General features: G+C 35.6%; 1 protein-coding gene across 6 annotated transcripts in view; it reads left to right on the top strand.

Moving 5' to 3' along the window:
- NAV3 (neuron navigator 3) overlaps positions 1–13,815 on the top strand; it is an 803,480-nt gene that overhangs the window by 568,909 nt on the left and 220,756 nt on the right. For all 6 annotated transcript variants that reach the window (XM_064590847.1, XM_054506909.2, XM_054506908.2 and 3 more), the window contains 2 exons: positions 7,515–7,587; positions 10,080–10,263. In XM_064590847.1, the coding sequence (XP_064446917.1) occupies positions 7,515–7,587; positions 10,080–10,263 (257 nt within the window). The remainder of the gene's footprint in view (positions 1–7,514; positions 7,588–10,079; positions 10,264–13,815) is intronic.

Genomic DNA, 13,815 nt, shown 5'->3' with positions numbered 1-13,815 from the left:
CCTAAATTAAATTGCATGTTTTACCCCCCCACCCCCCCGCCAAAGGCTTAACAAATGGGAGCAAGGCCTGGAAATCTGCATGCTCACAGATCCCAGCTCACTCTTAGCCTTGCTGGAGTTGTGATATCTACCGCTTTATTGACTAGATATTGTATTCATTACCTGTGGCTGATGTGAAAAATTATCACACACTTGGTGGCTTAAAACAAAAGAAATTTAGTCTTGCATGGTTCTGGAGTCCAGAAGTCTGAAATCAGTACCACAAACCAAAGTCAAAGTATCTGTAGTTCTGTGCTCCTTTCAGAGATGGTGGGAGAAATCCATTCCTCGCCTGTTATAGCTTCTGGTGACTGCCAGTATTCTTTGGCTTGTGGCTACATCAGTCATTCTATATGTTAATATACTGGGTGTAAAAGTGCATTGGATATTTGAGATTTAATTTAGAAGCATTTCAATCTCGTGGACTTAGAGTATGTATAGAACAAGTAGATTTTGCGTACTATTTCTGTGTTTACCTTCCTATTACACAGTTTCGCCTTTACTTTCAACCAGATATTTATTGAGCACCTGTTTTATGCCAGGCACTGTATCCTAGCTGCCTTTCAGTCATGTAGAAAGGTTGATTCAGAGCCTCAAAATGTCTGTCAGAATGTCTAAATTACGATGGTAGGAAGCTTAGTGTGGCAGAGAGAGCAAGTTCATTGGAGACTGACAGGGTTGAATTTGAATTCTGGCTCTGCTATTTATTAATTGTGTAAATTTATAAAAAGTATGTTATATCTCTAAGTTTCTATTGAGTGGAAGAAATATATAAAAATTTACGACAGATGATGGTGAAGATGGAAAGGGTTTTGCATTTGGAGTAAATAATATACGGGCTTAAAACTCCGCATGAACTCCTTGTGCTAGGTTGTTGAGAAGTGAAGGAAAAAGTAGCTTCCCAACCATTTTCCCTGCTTCCATTCTTGACATGTAGTATAGGGTTTTTCCAAAAGCAGCTTGTTTACATACTATGTTGTGAAGGTAATGTGTTAGAAATGACTTTGTTAAATGAAATACACTAAAGCATAATTTTGAAAAATCATAGAGCACTGCAGATAGTATGAATAAAAATCGATGTGTGAAACTTTTAAAACTATCAATAAATCTATGTATGAACTGTGTGGTCATATAAAATAGATGTCTTCTAAGCAACACTGACCATTTCTTTCTTTAGCATAATACACACCATTAGCTCCCTGGGCTTTGAGATCAAGCCCAGACTCCTCCCAGGGCCTGAAGGATGTTCCCCAGCCAGCCTCTGTCTATCAGATTCTGTGGCCTCATCTCCTGCCACTAGATTCTCCATATTTCAAGATTCTTGTTCCTGGCGTCCCTCCTGGTGATCTCACCTCCCACTTTGGATCTTGAAACTGATTGAAAGTTATCAGCTTTTAGAGTAGCCTTTTCTCACACTGATAAACAATGAACTTGTGAAGAAAGATTTAGGTGAGATTCACCCTCAACATTCTGAATTCTTTGCCAGTCCCTTAACTTAGGATGTTTCTCAACCATGACTAGTTCACATAGTGCTCCTTCCATGGATTCACCTCACGTCACATCCTCTTATTTGGCTAACTCTCCATAATCTTTCAGGGACTAGCTCAAGCTTCCTTTGAAAGAGAAAAATGTGGGGGTTAATTACATAGGCTCTGGTTTTAATATATTCTTTCTGTGTGACCTTGAGCATGTCAATTTAATTCTCTGATCAACATCTTTCTCATTGTAAGAAAGTATAGTAATGGCAACCTCAGATGAAAATATCTTCGTAACTGTTAGATAAGTCTTGGTCACCAGTAACTTTCTCATTTCCTAGTTATTTGACCTCTAGTCCAAAATAGGCCCTTCTTCATGCTTCTCCAGGAGTCTGTGTTTCTCAGACCATAACATTTCTTGTACTACATTGAAAATATCTCTCTGCCCTATAAAACTATATATTTTTAAGGACTTGGACATGTTCAATGAACAACTAAACTAATTGTTGAATGAGTGAAGGAAAACAAAAATTAAGAATTTTAATCAATGCAAAAATACTCTGCATTTTTAAAGGTGTCCAGATGAATGTATATCTGATTAAAATCTTAGGCTAAAAGTTATATTACTGTTTGAATTCTATGATAGGATGGGGGTTCACTCAAACTGAGCAATTTTACCTCTTTATTTTGGTTGACATCACATTTATTTAATTAATTTATATAGTGTCACTACCAGTACACATTTATAATGAAAAAAATAGCACATGTAGTTAATCAAAAATAGCACAAGTCACAAGAGAATCGACCATCCAGAGATAACAAAAGCTAAATTGGGTTCATATTCTTCTAGACATTCTCTATGTATGATTCATAACTGCATTATCTAGCACGTCAGGCATGCCCTAACCAGGATGCATTGCCTCTGTAAAGAGAACTCAGACTTTGAAGTATTATATCTGCTACCTGGTTTACATTTATTTCACTTTATATACTGCAGTGGTTTCAGAATCCAAGGGGCAACAAAGGGTTTTCAATTCCAGGTCAAATTCAGCTCTGTAAACATAACTGCAGGAAGTGAAGACTAGGATGATCTATTCTCAAACCTCTTCATGAGCAATCTTGCTCTTGGTTGCTCTGATAGGCATGCCTATCAGAGCAACCCTCCTTCTGACACTTGTCTACCTTATCAAAGTCAGACATAGCCTTCAAGTTTAAATGATTCTTCTCCGATGCTTTTCCCAGATGTGTAGTGAAAATTGGTAAGTCCATTCTCTCTACGGCCATGAAGTATTGTTTATAAATCTTCTCTAGAATTTATCCTATTGTGCCTTGTGTGATGGTGATTTATCAGTGTTTTTTGTCTCCAGCTATTTTATAAGCTCACAAAGCCCAAGACTTTATAATTCATTTTTTATATCCCTTCACTGCCTAGCAGAGCTCTTTGCATGTAATACACAGTAGTTGCTGAATGAATTTATCATTCATTGTTAAATGTTGGTGCCATGGTTTAAACTGAATCACAAACTATAAGGTTCATATTAATCATACCCAGATATTTAGGACCTAAGTATAGTTTTCATTAAGTATCCATAAGTAAAAGTGAAAGAAACATGTGAACAGACAAGGTATAACTTCGTTAATACTGTGAAAGATGCTGATAGCCACACTTTCCGAAACAGGTGATACCAGTTTTGTAGTAAAAATACTAAAAGCCTAGGTGTCATAAAACATGCAGCTTAAAGGGTATAGGTTCAATAAAGAACTATGTTAATTAAAAATTCTACAATTTGGGGGCGCGCCTGGGTGGCTCAGTCGTTAAGCGTCTGCCTTCGGCTCAGGTCATGATCCCAGAGTCCTGGGATCGAGCCCCGCATCGGGCTCCCTGCTCGGCGGGAAGCCTGCTTCTCCCTCTCCCACTCCCCCTGCTTGTGTCCCCTCTCTCGCTGTGTCTCTCTCTGTCAAATAAATAAAATCTTTAAAAAAAAAAAAATAGAAACTACCGAGGTCCAAAACTATGAACCAACCTCTATTGAATTTGTGTCTTTGATAAGGAAAACACACACAGAAGTCCATTTTTATGTATTTGAGCAAAATTGTCTTTTTGTTTAGGCATTGTGATAACAATAGATATTTTCATAGAATACAAAAGCCTCAAGGCTCAGTGTACCCAGAGATTTTCAAAGTTCTGAGTAGATGTTATAGACTGGTTTAGAACTTAGAAACTGGATGTGATTGAGTGGATTTAGAACTTAGAAACTTCTTGTTTCATTTTTGTTACAAAGTCAATATTTTTATATATTTTGTGTAGCCATGCTTAAGTTTAATAGGAAAAGAGAGGCAAAGTGGGTGCTCTGGACTAATAAAATGTGAGCCACAAATAGACCCAACAAATTGTGCATGATGTCATTGTAGGCAAGTAAAAGTCCTGGGAGTGACTGTCCGTGAGCTATGGATGTGACTATTACTTGAGCCATATGAAAAGTGTAGTGCCCCAGAACTGAGAATGAATTTCTCTGGATCACTGCTATGAGGGCATATATATAAAATACCCCAGGCATAAAATGTACAGTGCATGAATTACTTAGTATCATGGTCATCCTTGACTCCTCACCTTCTCTTATGTGCCATATCTTCCCACTAGATTTCTTCAACTTCTATCCAGAGTCTGGATCACTTTCACTGCCACCACCATAATCTAAAACACCATCATCATTCACTTAATTACTTTCAACAGCCACCTGTCAAGTTTCTGTACTTCTATTCTTGTATGCCTTTATTTTCAATAAAACAGGGGGCTGATCATTTTATTTTTATTTTTAATGGAAGTAAAACACACATAAAAGAGTGTAAAGTACTCTAATAGGAATTGAAGTAAAACAAACATAGAAAGTATATAAAGTACTCCAATCTTAAGTATGTAGCTGATTGATTTTTTAATATGTATATACCTGTGTAGTCTCACTCAGATCAAAACAAAGGACACTTCCAGCATGCCTCTTCCCCCCATACAACGTTCCAGACTATACCCTTCCAAAGTTCATCACTATGCTATTATTTTCAGTGTTTACTTTTGTACATCTTGAATTTCATGGAAATTGGGGATAAAAAGTATAACACTTTATTGGCTTCTTTTGCTCATCTTTATATGGGATCTTCTGTGGAAGTCAGTTGCTTAATCTGTAAAGAGGAAGGAAGACTGACACTGGGAGCTAAAATTTGAAAACAAACTGAAGTTCAGCCCCAACCCACAGAAGTTCTTATTTTTTTTTTTTTTTTTTTTTTTTTTTGGTCTGGAGTCAGGCACAGAGTAGTATATTTTTAAAAATCCCAAAGAGAATTGAACATATAGGCTCTGAATCAAATGATCTCTCTCCTTCTTTCTCCCTCTTCCTCCTACTCTCTCTCTCTCTCTATTTCCCTCTCCTCCTCCCTCTCCCTCTTTCTCCCTCTCTCTCTCTTCTCTCCCTGACCCCTCCACTCCTTTCCATATGGATGGATTGGCCACCACTCCTTTTTACCTCTATCCTTCCTTAAGTGTGCACTGAGCACCTATTAGATACTAGGCACCCTCTTAGGTTGCTGAAGCTACATAAGTGAACAAAACATAGTCCCTATCTTCCTGGGGCTTGGTCTCAAAAAACCCATACCTGAATATATAAACAAATATTGTTGAATATGTTTTCAGTATTTTTTTTCTCTATAGGACCCTTTTACTTTCCCTTTCTAATTTATGGTGCATGCTGAGAGAGTTTTGTCTTTTTTTTTTTTTTTAAGATTTTACTTATTTATTTGCAAGAGAGAGAATGAGAGACAGAGAGCACGAGGGAGGAGGGTCAGAGGGAGAAGCAGGCTCCCCGCCGAGCAGGGAGCCCGATGCGGGACTCGATCCCGGGACTCCAGGATCATGACCTGAGCCGAAGGCAGTCGCTCAACCAACTGAGCCACCCAGGCGCCCGAGAGTTTTGTCTTTAATACCCACTCCAGACACCAGTTTATTTTGTAAATGGTTTGAATGGTAGACAAAAAAATTATCTGACAATCTTATTATAGATGCTATTTATTAACCTTTTGTAGGTCTTATAGTGAATTAATATGTTTGTGTGTAATAAAAGTAACTGAAATTTAGGCAGTAACAGCCTATGAACATTTTTCAGTAAATTATATATGTTTGGACCAGGAATCTTCTTATTTTCTGTGAAAAGTATATAATTGATAGGAAATTAACAGCATCGGGACTATTAAGACAAACATTTAAAAATATTCAATTCAATTCTCTTAGCATTAGACCACAATAATTATTTGGTGTGTTTCTTTTACTTGTTTTTAATGGTTCTAAAAAAAAGTTTAAAAGAACATTTTTTTAAAGATTTTATTTATTTGAGAGAGAGAGTGAGTGAGAGAGCACAAAAGCAGGGGCAGAGGGAGTGGGAGAAGCAGACTCCCCTGCTGAGCAGGGTGCCCAATGCAGGGCTCAATCCCAGGATCCTGAGATCACAACCTGAGCCGAAGGCAGATGCTTAATTGACTGAGCCACCCAGGTGCCCCTAAAAGGACATTTTAGATGAATATAGTAGAACATCCTGTTTTTCCCATTTCTTTTCTTTCCTCTTTATTTCCTTCCTTATACAGTCTTATTTCCTGGTAGCAAAGTGAAATGTAAAGACAGGAAAGGATTTAAAATATACTTCAGCACCATAGCCTTACTGGATTTTTAGATGCTGATGAGCAAAATAAGATTAGTTTGGTCATGTATTCAGTGACTTCCAATCTTTGTTTGTTTGTTTTTTTTTTTCAGTAGAATAATTTCAATAAAACTTAACTTTTTTTTTAGTAACACTTATTTTGAAATAAATCAATAAAAATCATTTTTCTCAAAGCAAATGTGTATACCTTAGCTGCAATCATTCTTAAGCAAAGAACATCTCATCGAATATTAATTTATTTTTGCATAAAATTACATTGAAAAAGGAATATAAATAGTTGTCCATTTTATAAGGACAGATTTTTAATCTCTTTTTTTCTTTTCATTTTCTTTAAGAGACATTTTGACCTTGCTGTGAAGCTAAGCTAGAGAGGACATTGGCAGAACTTTATATGTCCTTATGCATAGCTTTGGATGAGAATTTAATAGGACAGAAAATAATACCTTGCCAAGTATTAACTGTAAATCTTCTATTTACTGTAGAATTTCAAGATTTATGGAATACCAAAACAACCCAGGGAGATGACTCATAAAGAACTAGAACTTTCTAGTTTCCTACATTCTTTAAAAAAAAGTCTTAGCTGTTTAACTTTGCTGTATAATACCATAATCAATATTGAGATCAACCTATGAATTAACATAAATCAATCATTTGGGTTTTTGGTTTTTGTTTTTAACCTATCACTCTAAATGGTTACAAACTGGTAGTCATATCAAAAATAACTTTAAAAGCCATGGCATCCCAATTTTAAATTATAAAGACAATACCTAAATTTAATTAGAGGAATACATAACTGTTGAAGTCCAAATACATTTTTTAAAGTACAGACTTAGCTATGGTTTAAGATGAAAATACGCTTTTATTTCTTTCATGCTATATCAACCCTCTGGCATAATGACCAAATATTACTGGTTGAATCCCAATTACCCACATCCTAACATTCTACAACTTGCATAAGCAACAGCCTCCTCCTGTATGGATGTTTTCGTCGAGACTTAGTCGTGAAGCACAAAATCCAGTTTTATGTTAAGTAGGTGGGTTGCTAATCTGTGAGAATGCCATTCTTGATCAGGCCTTTATGAATTGTTTGTGAATACCAAACCGGACAAGGCAAGCTTTATATTCGTTCTGCAATTAGCCAAAATAATTCTAGTTAAACTCTGGTAAAGATCTCTAGTATGAAATGAATGTAAAGTATTCATTCTTTCTTTATCTTCCTCTCTGGTTTCATTTTAGCTCATTTGTTTATTTAAAAATAGCCCTCTAAGTTGCTTTTTCACTGCTTTTCATGTTACAGATTGAAAATGTTGATGTCTGCCTTAGTTTTCTAGCAGCCAGAGGAGTAAATGTTCAAGGTCTATCCGCTGAAGGTAAGAAAAAGGTTGTCACCAATAACACCCAAGTTTGTGGAAAAAAAAATTGTTTTTGTATTGCAGGAAATGTAAAGTGGGAGTACATAGCTTCTTAATGCATGAAGTCAAGTTTCCAAAAATAATAGAAACATAAATGCAATGGTTAGTCATATATGCTTTAATTATTTATATATGTTCCATATTTTGGCAAAACTGTTATTTTCATGACTGAGTGGGCGAAGGGTAGATTAACAAAACATTTTTATGTTATCACCAGTCTACAGGATTTTTAGAGTCTTAAGTAGAGGGATGGATGGATACATAGATAATGCTATAGATAGATGAAATTCAGGTAAAAATGGTATAATTAATCTGCAAATATTATTTTATGAATAACACATCAAATTGGTAGTCCTGGTTGAAATATTTGGTAAGTTTAAATAAGTCATCATGAGTTCTTAAATAATTAGCAGTTAAAATATTTAATAGCTGTCATATGTGAAAGCTTTAAAGTCATTAATGGTTTAAAAGATCATCACTATAATTAAAATACAGAAAAGTAGAAAAAGACTGAACTGGTTCTGTCTTTTTTTTTTTTTAATCTTTTTCTTTCACATGTATTTTTAGGAAAACTTTTCAAGTACTATAACAAAATCTAGTTGCTAAGGTTATGAAATAGCAAGTCCTTTGAGATCTGCAATAACCACCATTTTATTAGAATATTAATTTATATATTAAAATTCTACTAGATACTGGTATATACTTCGACAATTTAGATTGGTTAATATTTCTACTATAGTCATTTGCTCTGAATAGCCTTTTTCCCCACACATACTAGAAATATTAGACAGGTCTAAGTTTTAAAAATTTTGCTGTCATTGGAAAAAGGAATTATGTGGCTTCTGAAATACAGTGAACATTTAGTAGAATTTTTTGAGTTTTCCCAATTTTTCTTCTGTATTCATTTTTTGTTTTAAATTTCCTTTGTCTTTTACATTTATATGATATGTTGTGTAATATGAAATTACACATTTGGGGGCCAAAACCTTAGGTTCAAACCTAACTGATGGTTCTGCAATTTAGAATAAAAGTTGATAAAATTCCCCAGGAAAATATTTTACTTTTTCAGTGCTTAAAAGTAAGTTAAAAATGTTACCATTTGTTCATTTTATGTCTCTGCCTTCTCATATGACATCCTTTAGTAACAGAAACCCAATGATTTTCATTTATCTTCTAAAAATATATGAATGCTCAAAATGGTTTTCTAGATTAATAAAATATACATAGTAAGAAAACAAGAAATTTTTAAAACCTTTAATATCATCTAGGTTTACATGAGAGCATTAATACTTTCTTACTGTAGCCTCATATTGATCAGACTAACTCTTCTATATTATGGCAACTGTGAGAAGGGGAGGTGGGGAAACATCTCATTCTCATTTTAAATGAATAATTCCACTGCATACTTTGTGTGATGTCTATAAACCATCAGAGAGCAAGAAATCAGAATAGTTTGTTAATATTCCTAAACTACAAAAAGGAGACATAAAACCTTGACATCACAGGAGGATGTATTTTATTGTCAACAGCATGTTTTATTTAGAATATGATTACAGGTTTCATAGCCTTATTTCAAGCTTTACCTCCATCTCTTCTCTGAATTTTATATTATAACTACAAGCAAAAGAAACAAGGTTCAGATTGTAGCTTACTTTGGGTGTTTATCTTTTTATTCAGTATTAGAAAAATTTAGGAGCTCCATGTACTAGAACTATGATTTACAGTTACGTTTATCAATTGTTGTCATGAATAAGCTGATCTTTATAATTTATTAATATGTAGTATGAGTCAAGAGAAAAAGTGGACCATTAAAAAATTAATACTTATAATGTCTACTTTTGGGAGATTACATATATAGTCATATATATAAATATATAAACATTTGAATAAATTGATTGCTAGATGATTTAGGAGGGCTACTCTAAATCCAGTTGTCATTATAAGATGCACCCACACCATCATTATTTATAATGTAGGACAACCAACATTTAAGTGGCTTTCTTTCTCCAGTTCATAGCCATCACTGTGTTGGTAACAGCTGTGTATTTGTGAGGGAAGCAGAATGCTGAATCAAATGATTAGTGCAGGACAGAGAGCCCATCCATTTCCAGGAAGAAGCAAACTCTAGAAAAATTGCAGTTGAGGATCAGCAAAGACCATTGCTCGTACAAGTTTTGTTCTACCTTCTTTCCCATCACTCTGTCCCTGAAGCTCCAGGCTATTTGGAAATGTTATCACGCTTCAGAAATTCAGATTTGCTTGAATCTGTGACTACGAGACTTGAGGTGCATTTCTATCTTCACAGATTTGGTCTAAGAGAATGGAAACTGGAATTGCATTTGTAAAAAAATAAATAAATAAAAAGGAAAACCTTTTCATTTCATATGTTCATTTCATTTGTTACTGTTCATTTCATTTGTTACTGTTTTTATATTTTCCCTTTGATGCAGAAATAAGAAATGGAAACTTAAAAGCCATTCTAGGGCTGTTTTTCAGTTTGTCTCGCTACAAGCAGCAACAACACCATCAGCAACAGTATTACCAGTCTCTGGTGGAGCTTCAGCAGCGAGTCAGCCACGCCTCCCCTCAGGCAGAAGCCAGTCAGGCCAAAACCCAACAAGATATGCAGTCCAGGTAAGGACAGGAAGCAGGGCATGTGTGTAAAGTTAACTTGTCTGGATATAAATTGTTGTTGTGTTTTTTTTTTAACAACTTACTGTTTGTGAGATTGGAAAACATATTTATGTAGTCGCATCAGTGTTATGAAGTAATTTGACCGATGTTGTAGAAATTAAGACCACTTTTTCTTTTGGTTGGATGAGCAGCCTTTATTAATTTAAGGTGAAATATTTGTGTTTATTTTCTAAAGATGATTGTGGTTTGTATCAAAGTGTGTGAAATGTCTTTCTTGTGAGTGACGTGGCACAATTGTTTCCTTCTGCAGATTATTTAGAATGTGCTATTGAGTATGTGTCCATCTGACTTGAGTCTGTTGGTGCATCGTAGACACAGCCTGGGGTGGGGTGCTGACAAATCATGGCAACTTCCTTCCCTCTGCCCTTAGTGCTGTTTTCCAATTTGGAATTCTATCAGTCAGGGTTCAACCAGAGAAGCAGAACCGGGAAGGGATTAAGAGATTTATTGTGAAGAATTGGTTTATATGATCATGGGGACTTGCTAGGCAAGTCTGAAATCCTAAAGGCAGCCCAGCAGGAAGGGCAGGCTGAAACTCTCTCAGCATGAGCCAAAACTTTTATAATCAGGTAGAATTTCTTCTCTCAAGGAAGCCTCCATCTTGCCTTTAAGACCTTTCAAGTGGGGAATCAGACCTACCCAGATTATCTAGGATAAGCTCCCTTACTTAAAGTCAGCTGCTGTGGACTTTAACCACATCTACAAAATACTTTCTCAGCAGCACCTAGATTAGTGTTTGATTGAACAAGTGGGACCCAATAAACCTAGCTAAGTTGACACATCAAAAAATGATCACAGAATGAAATGAAGTTAACAAGTTTCATGCATGCTGCTCATTTGTTCCTCACCAATGACCAGGATATTGGGTCATTTGCTCTATTGTGTAAATAGCTGATTGTTTTTCCTTTGGAGGGAGAATGTTCTATATGCAAATACTCATCATCTTTAAGAGTATATATACATATCAAACAGATGTAAATATTTAACTTTTTCCATCTTAAGAAGGCAATCCTGAAACCTAGTAACACTCAGTTTACCCTGAGTTTGTTTTTGGTATTTAGTATTGACTCACAAAGTTAGAGTAAAATTCCAAATTACATTCACATACCACCTTCCCCCCCAACCACTTATTGTCAAATATTCAACAGTTCAGAAATCCTCTTCTCTTTCATCTGTCAACCAGCCCTTTCTTCATATTAAGCAATACTTCTTTTCTCTGTATGACCATGTAAACTCTATTTGCTTTGGCGGATTTGACTCACTAATGAATTATTAAGTCCATAAAGAAAAACTGTAATTTTATCAAAAATATAGGGTATACTACATAGTTCAGGGAGTGATAAAAGATGTTTCTCATTACTCAGTAATGCAGATATGCTTTTGTTCTTAAAGCTCTTCCTGGCTTTTTGTGATGTAAGTGAAATTGTACAGAAGTCAAAGTGAAAACAAAATTCTCTACAGGGGAAGTTCTTTGGATTTCTTTAAGAATGGGGGGAGGAAATAGCTTTTTTAATTATTTATTTATTATTTGGGGGAGATGGTTGGTAGAAAGAGATCTAGATTTTGAAAACTGCCAGAAATAATATTTCCTAAAGTTTGGTTTAAGTTATTTGAATGGACAAGAAGCAAGAATAGTAGCTGAAAAAACATAGGAAGTTAAGTGGTATTGTACAAAATATGTTAACTCTGGAAGTGATATGGAGTATCATTTGTCTTTACTTTACCTCATTCTATTTCTGTATCTGCCATGTGGAATTTCTTGCCCAGAATTTCTCAGTGGTTATGACCCTTCTGGGGAGATTGTTTTTCTCATTCTTGCTAGATATGCATGGCTGTTATGGAACGATATTTTATTTAAAAATATAAAGCCCTATGTAGTAGGCATGGTAATTTTATACCTTCATCGGAAGGTTTTGAAAAGTATTCTTTTCACCAGTGTCCTTTAAGACTGAGGTAGACTCTTAAAGAATTTTTCTTGTGATAAATTTAATTACTTTTAATTGCTTTGTAGACTGATAATGAATAGCCCTAGTTGGGCTCCATGCTGTGTGTGGAACCTGCTTAAGATTCTCTTTCTCAGGGTGCCTGGGTGGCTCAGTCGTTGAGCGTCTGCCTTCGGCTCCGGTCATGATCTCGGGGTCCTGGGATCGAGCCCCGCATCGGGCTCCCTGCTCAGCCGGGAGCCTGCTTCTCCCTCTCCCATCCCCCTGCTTGTGTTCCCCTGGCTGTCTCTCTCTCTGTCAAATAAATAAAATCTTTAGAAAAAAAAAAAAAAGATTCTCTTTCTCCCTCTCCCTCTGCACCCCCCCATCATGTGTGTGTACATGTGCACTCTCTCCCTCTAAACCGAAGGAAGGAAGGAAGGAAGGAAGGAAGGATGGATGGATGGATGGATGGATGGATGGATGGATGGATGGGTAAGGAAGGAAGGGAGGAAAGAAGGGAGGGAGGAAGGAAGAAAGAAACTTAAAAAAAATAGATTAAAGGCCCTTTCTTCAACCAACTGGGAAAATGTGAAAAATGTTTTAATATAAAGTGATAAAAATCTTTTTTAGGAGTTGAAATCATAGTTATTTTTTCTAAGTATTAACTAGGAGATGGCAAAGTATTATTTCTTATTCTAGAAAACAAAGTAGAAATGAATGCTATATTTTCCAACTCAAATTCATTTGATTAGTAAATATGGTTTGAGCATTCAGGGTATTTCTGCTCATCATACTTTTCCATGTGTTGAGTTTTGACAATTAAAGGTCTAGTTGACATCAAAGGTAACAGGGAGTTTAATTTCACCAAAATCTTACACAATGCCTGGCACATGAGACCAACCAACAGTGAGCAGAATGCATGTCATGAATGGATAATTTTCCTGAGAATATCAGGTAAATCATTATAGTGAAAGAAAATTATATAATGAAAATTCATTTTTCTTGTGTACCATTCAGTTATATATGAGGTGTAATCATGATGGTATTTGAAAAAGACGATGATTTTTATTTGCTAAAAGCTTTACTAAAGAGAGGTTTTTCCTTAAAATGTAGACCTTTTAGCTTAATTGTTGTCCAGACTATTAAATAACTTTCCTTCCTGTTATTAAATAGTGAATTTTACCAACTCACAAATAGTGATTATTGAATTGCATGACAAATATTTTTATGTTTTATAAAAAGAAAACATGTAAAAAAGAAAAGAAATTGACTATAAAGGTAGAGGCAGGTAAGAAATTGCGTAGGGCATAGAAACATGAAAGGCAGTGATGTCGATAAGTCTATAATAACACCTATTTTAAGAATTTAGGAGATTATTGGGGCGCCTGGGTGGCTCAGTTGGTTAAGCAACTGCCTTCAGCTCAGGTCATGATCCTGGAGTCCCAGGATCGAGTCCCGCATCGGGCTCCCTGCTCAGCAGGGAGTCTGCTTCTCCCTCTGACCCTCCCCCCTCTCATGTGCTCTCTCTCTCATTCTCTCTCTCAAATAAATAAATAAAATCTTTAAA

This window comes from Mirounga angustirostris, unplaced genomic scaffold (genome assembly GCF_029215605.1).
Source record: "Mirounga angustirostris isolate CCGP_5_RB_7025 unplaced genomic scaffold, mMirAng1.0.hap1 SCAF_5, whole genome shotgun sequence".
NCBI lineage: Eukaryota > Metazoa > Chordata > Mammalia > Carnivora > Phocidae > Mirounga > Mirounga angustirostris.
This window is presented reverse-complemented; position numbering and strand designations above follow the sequence as displayed.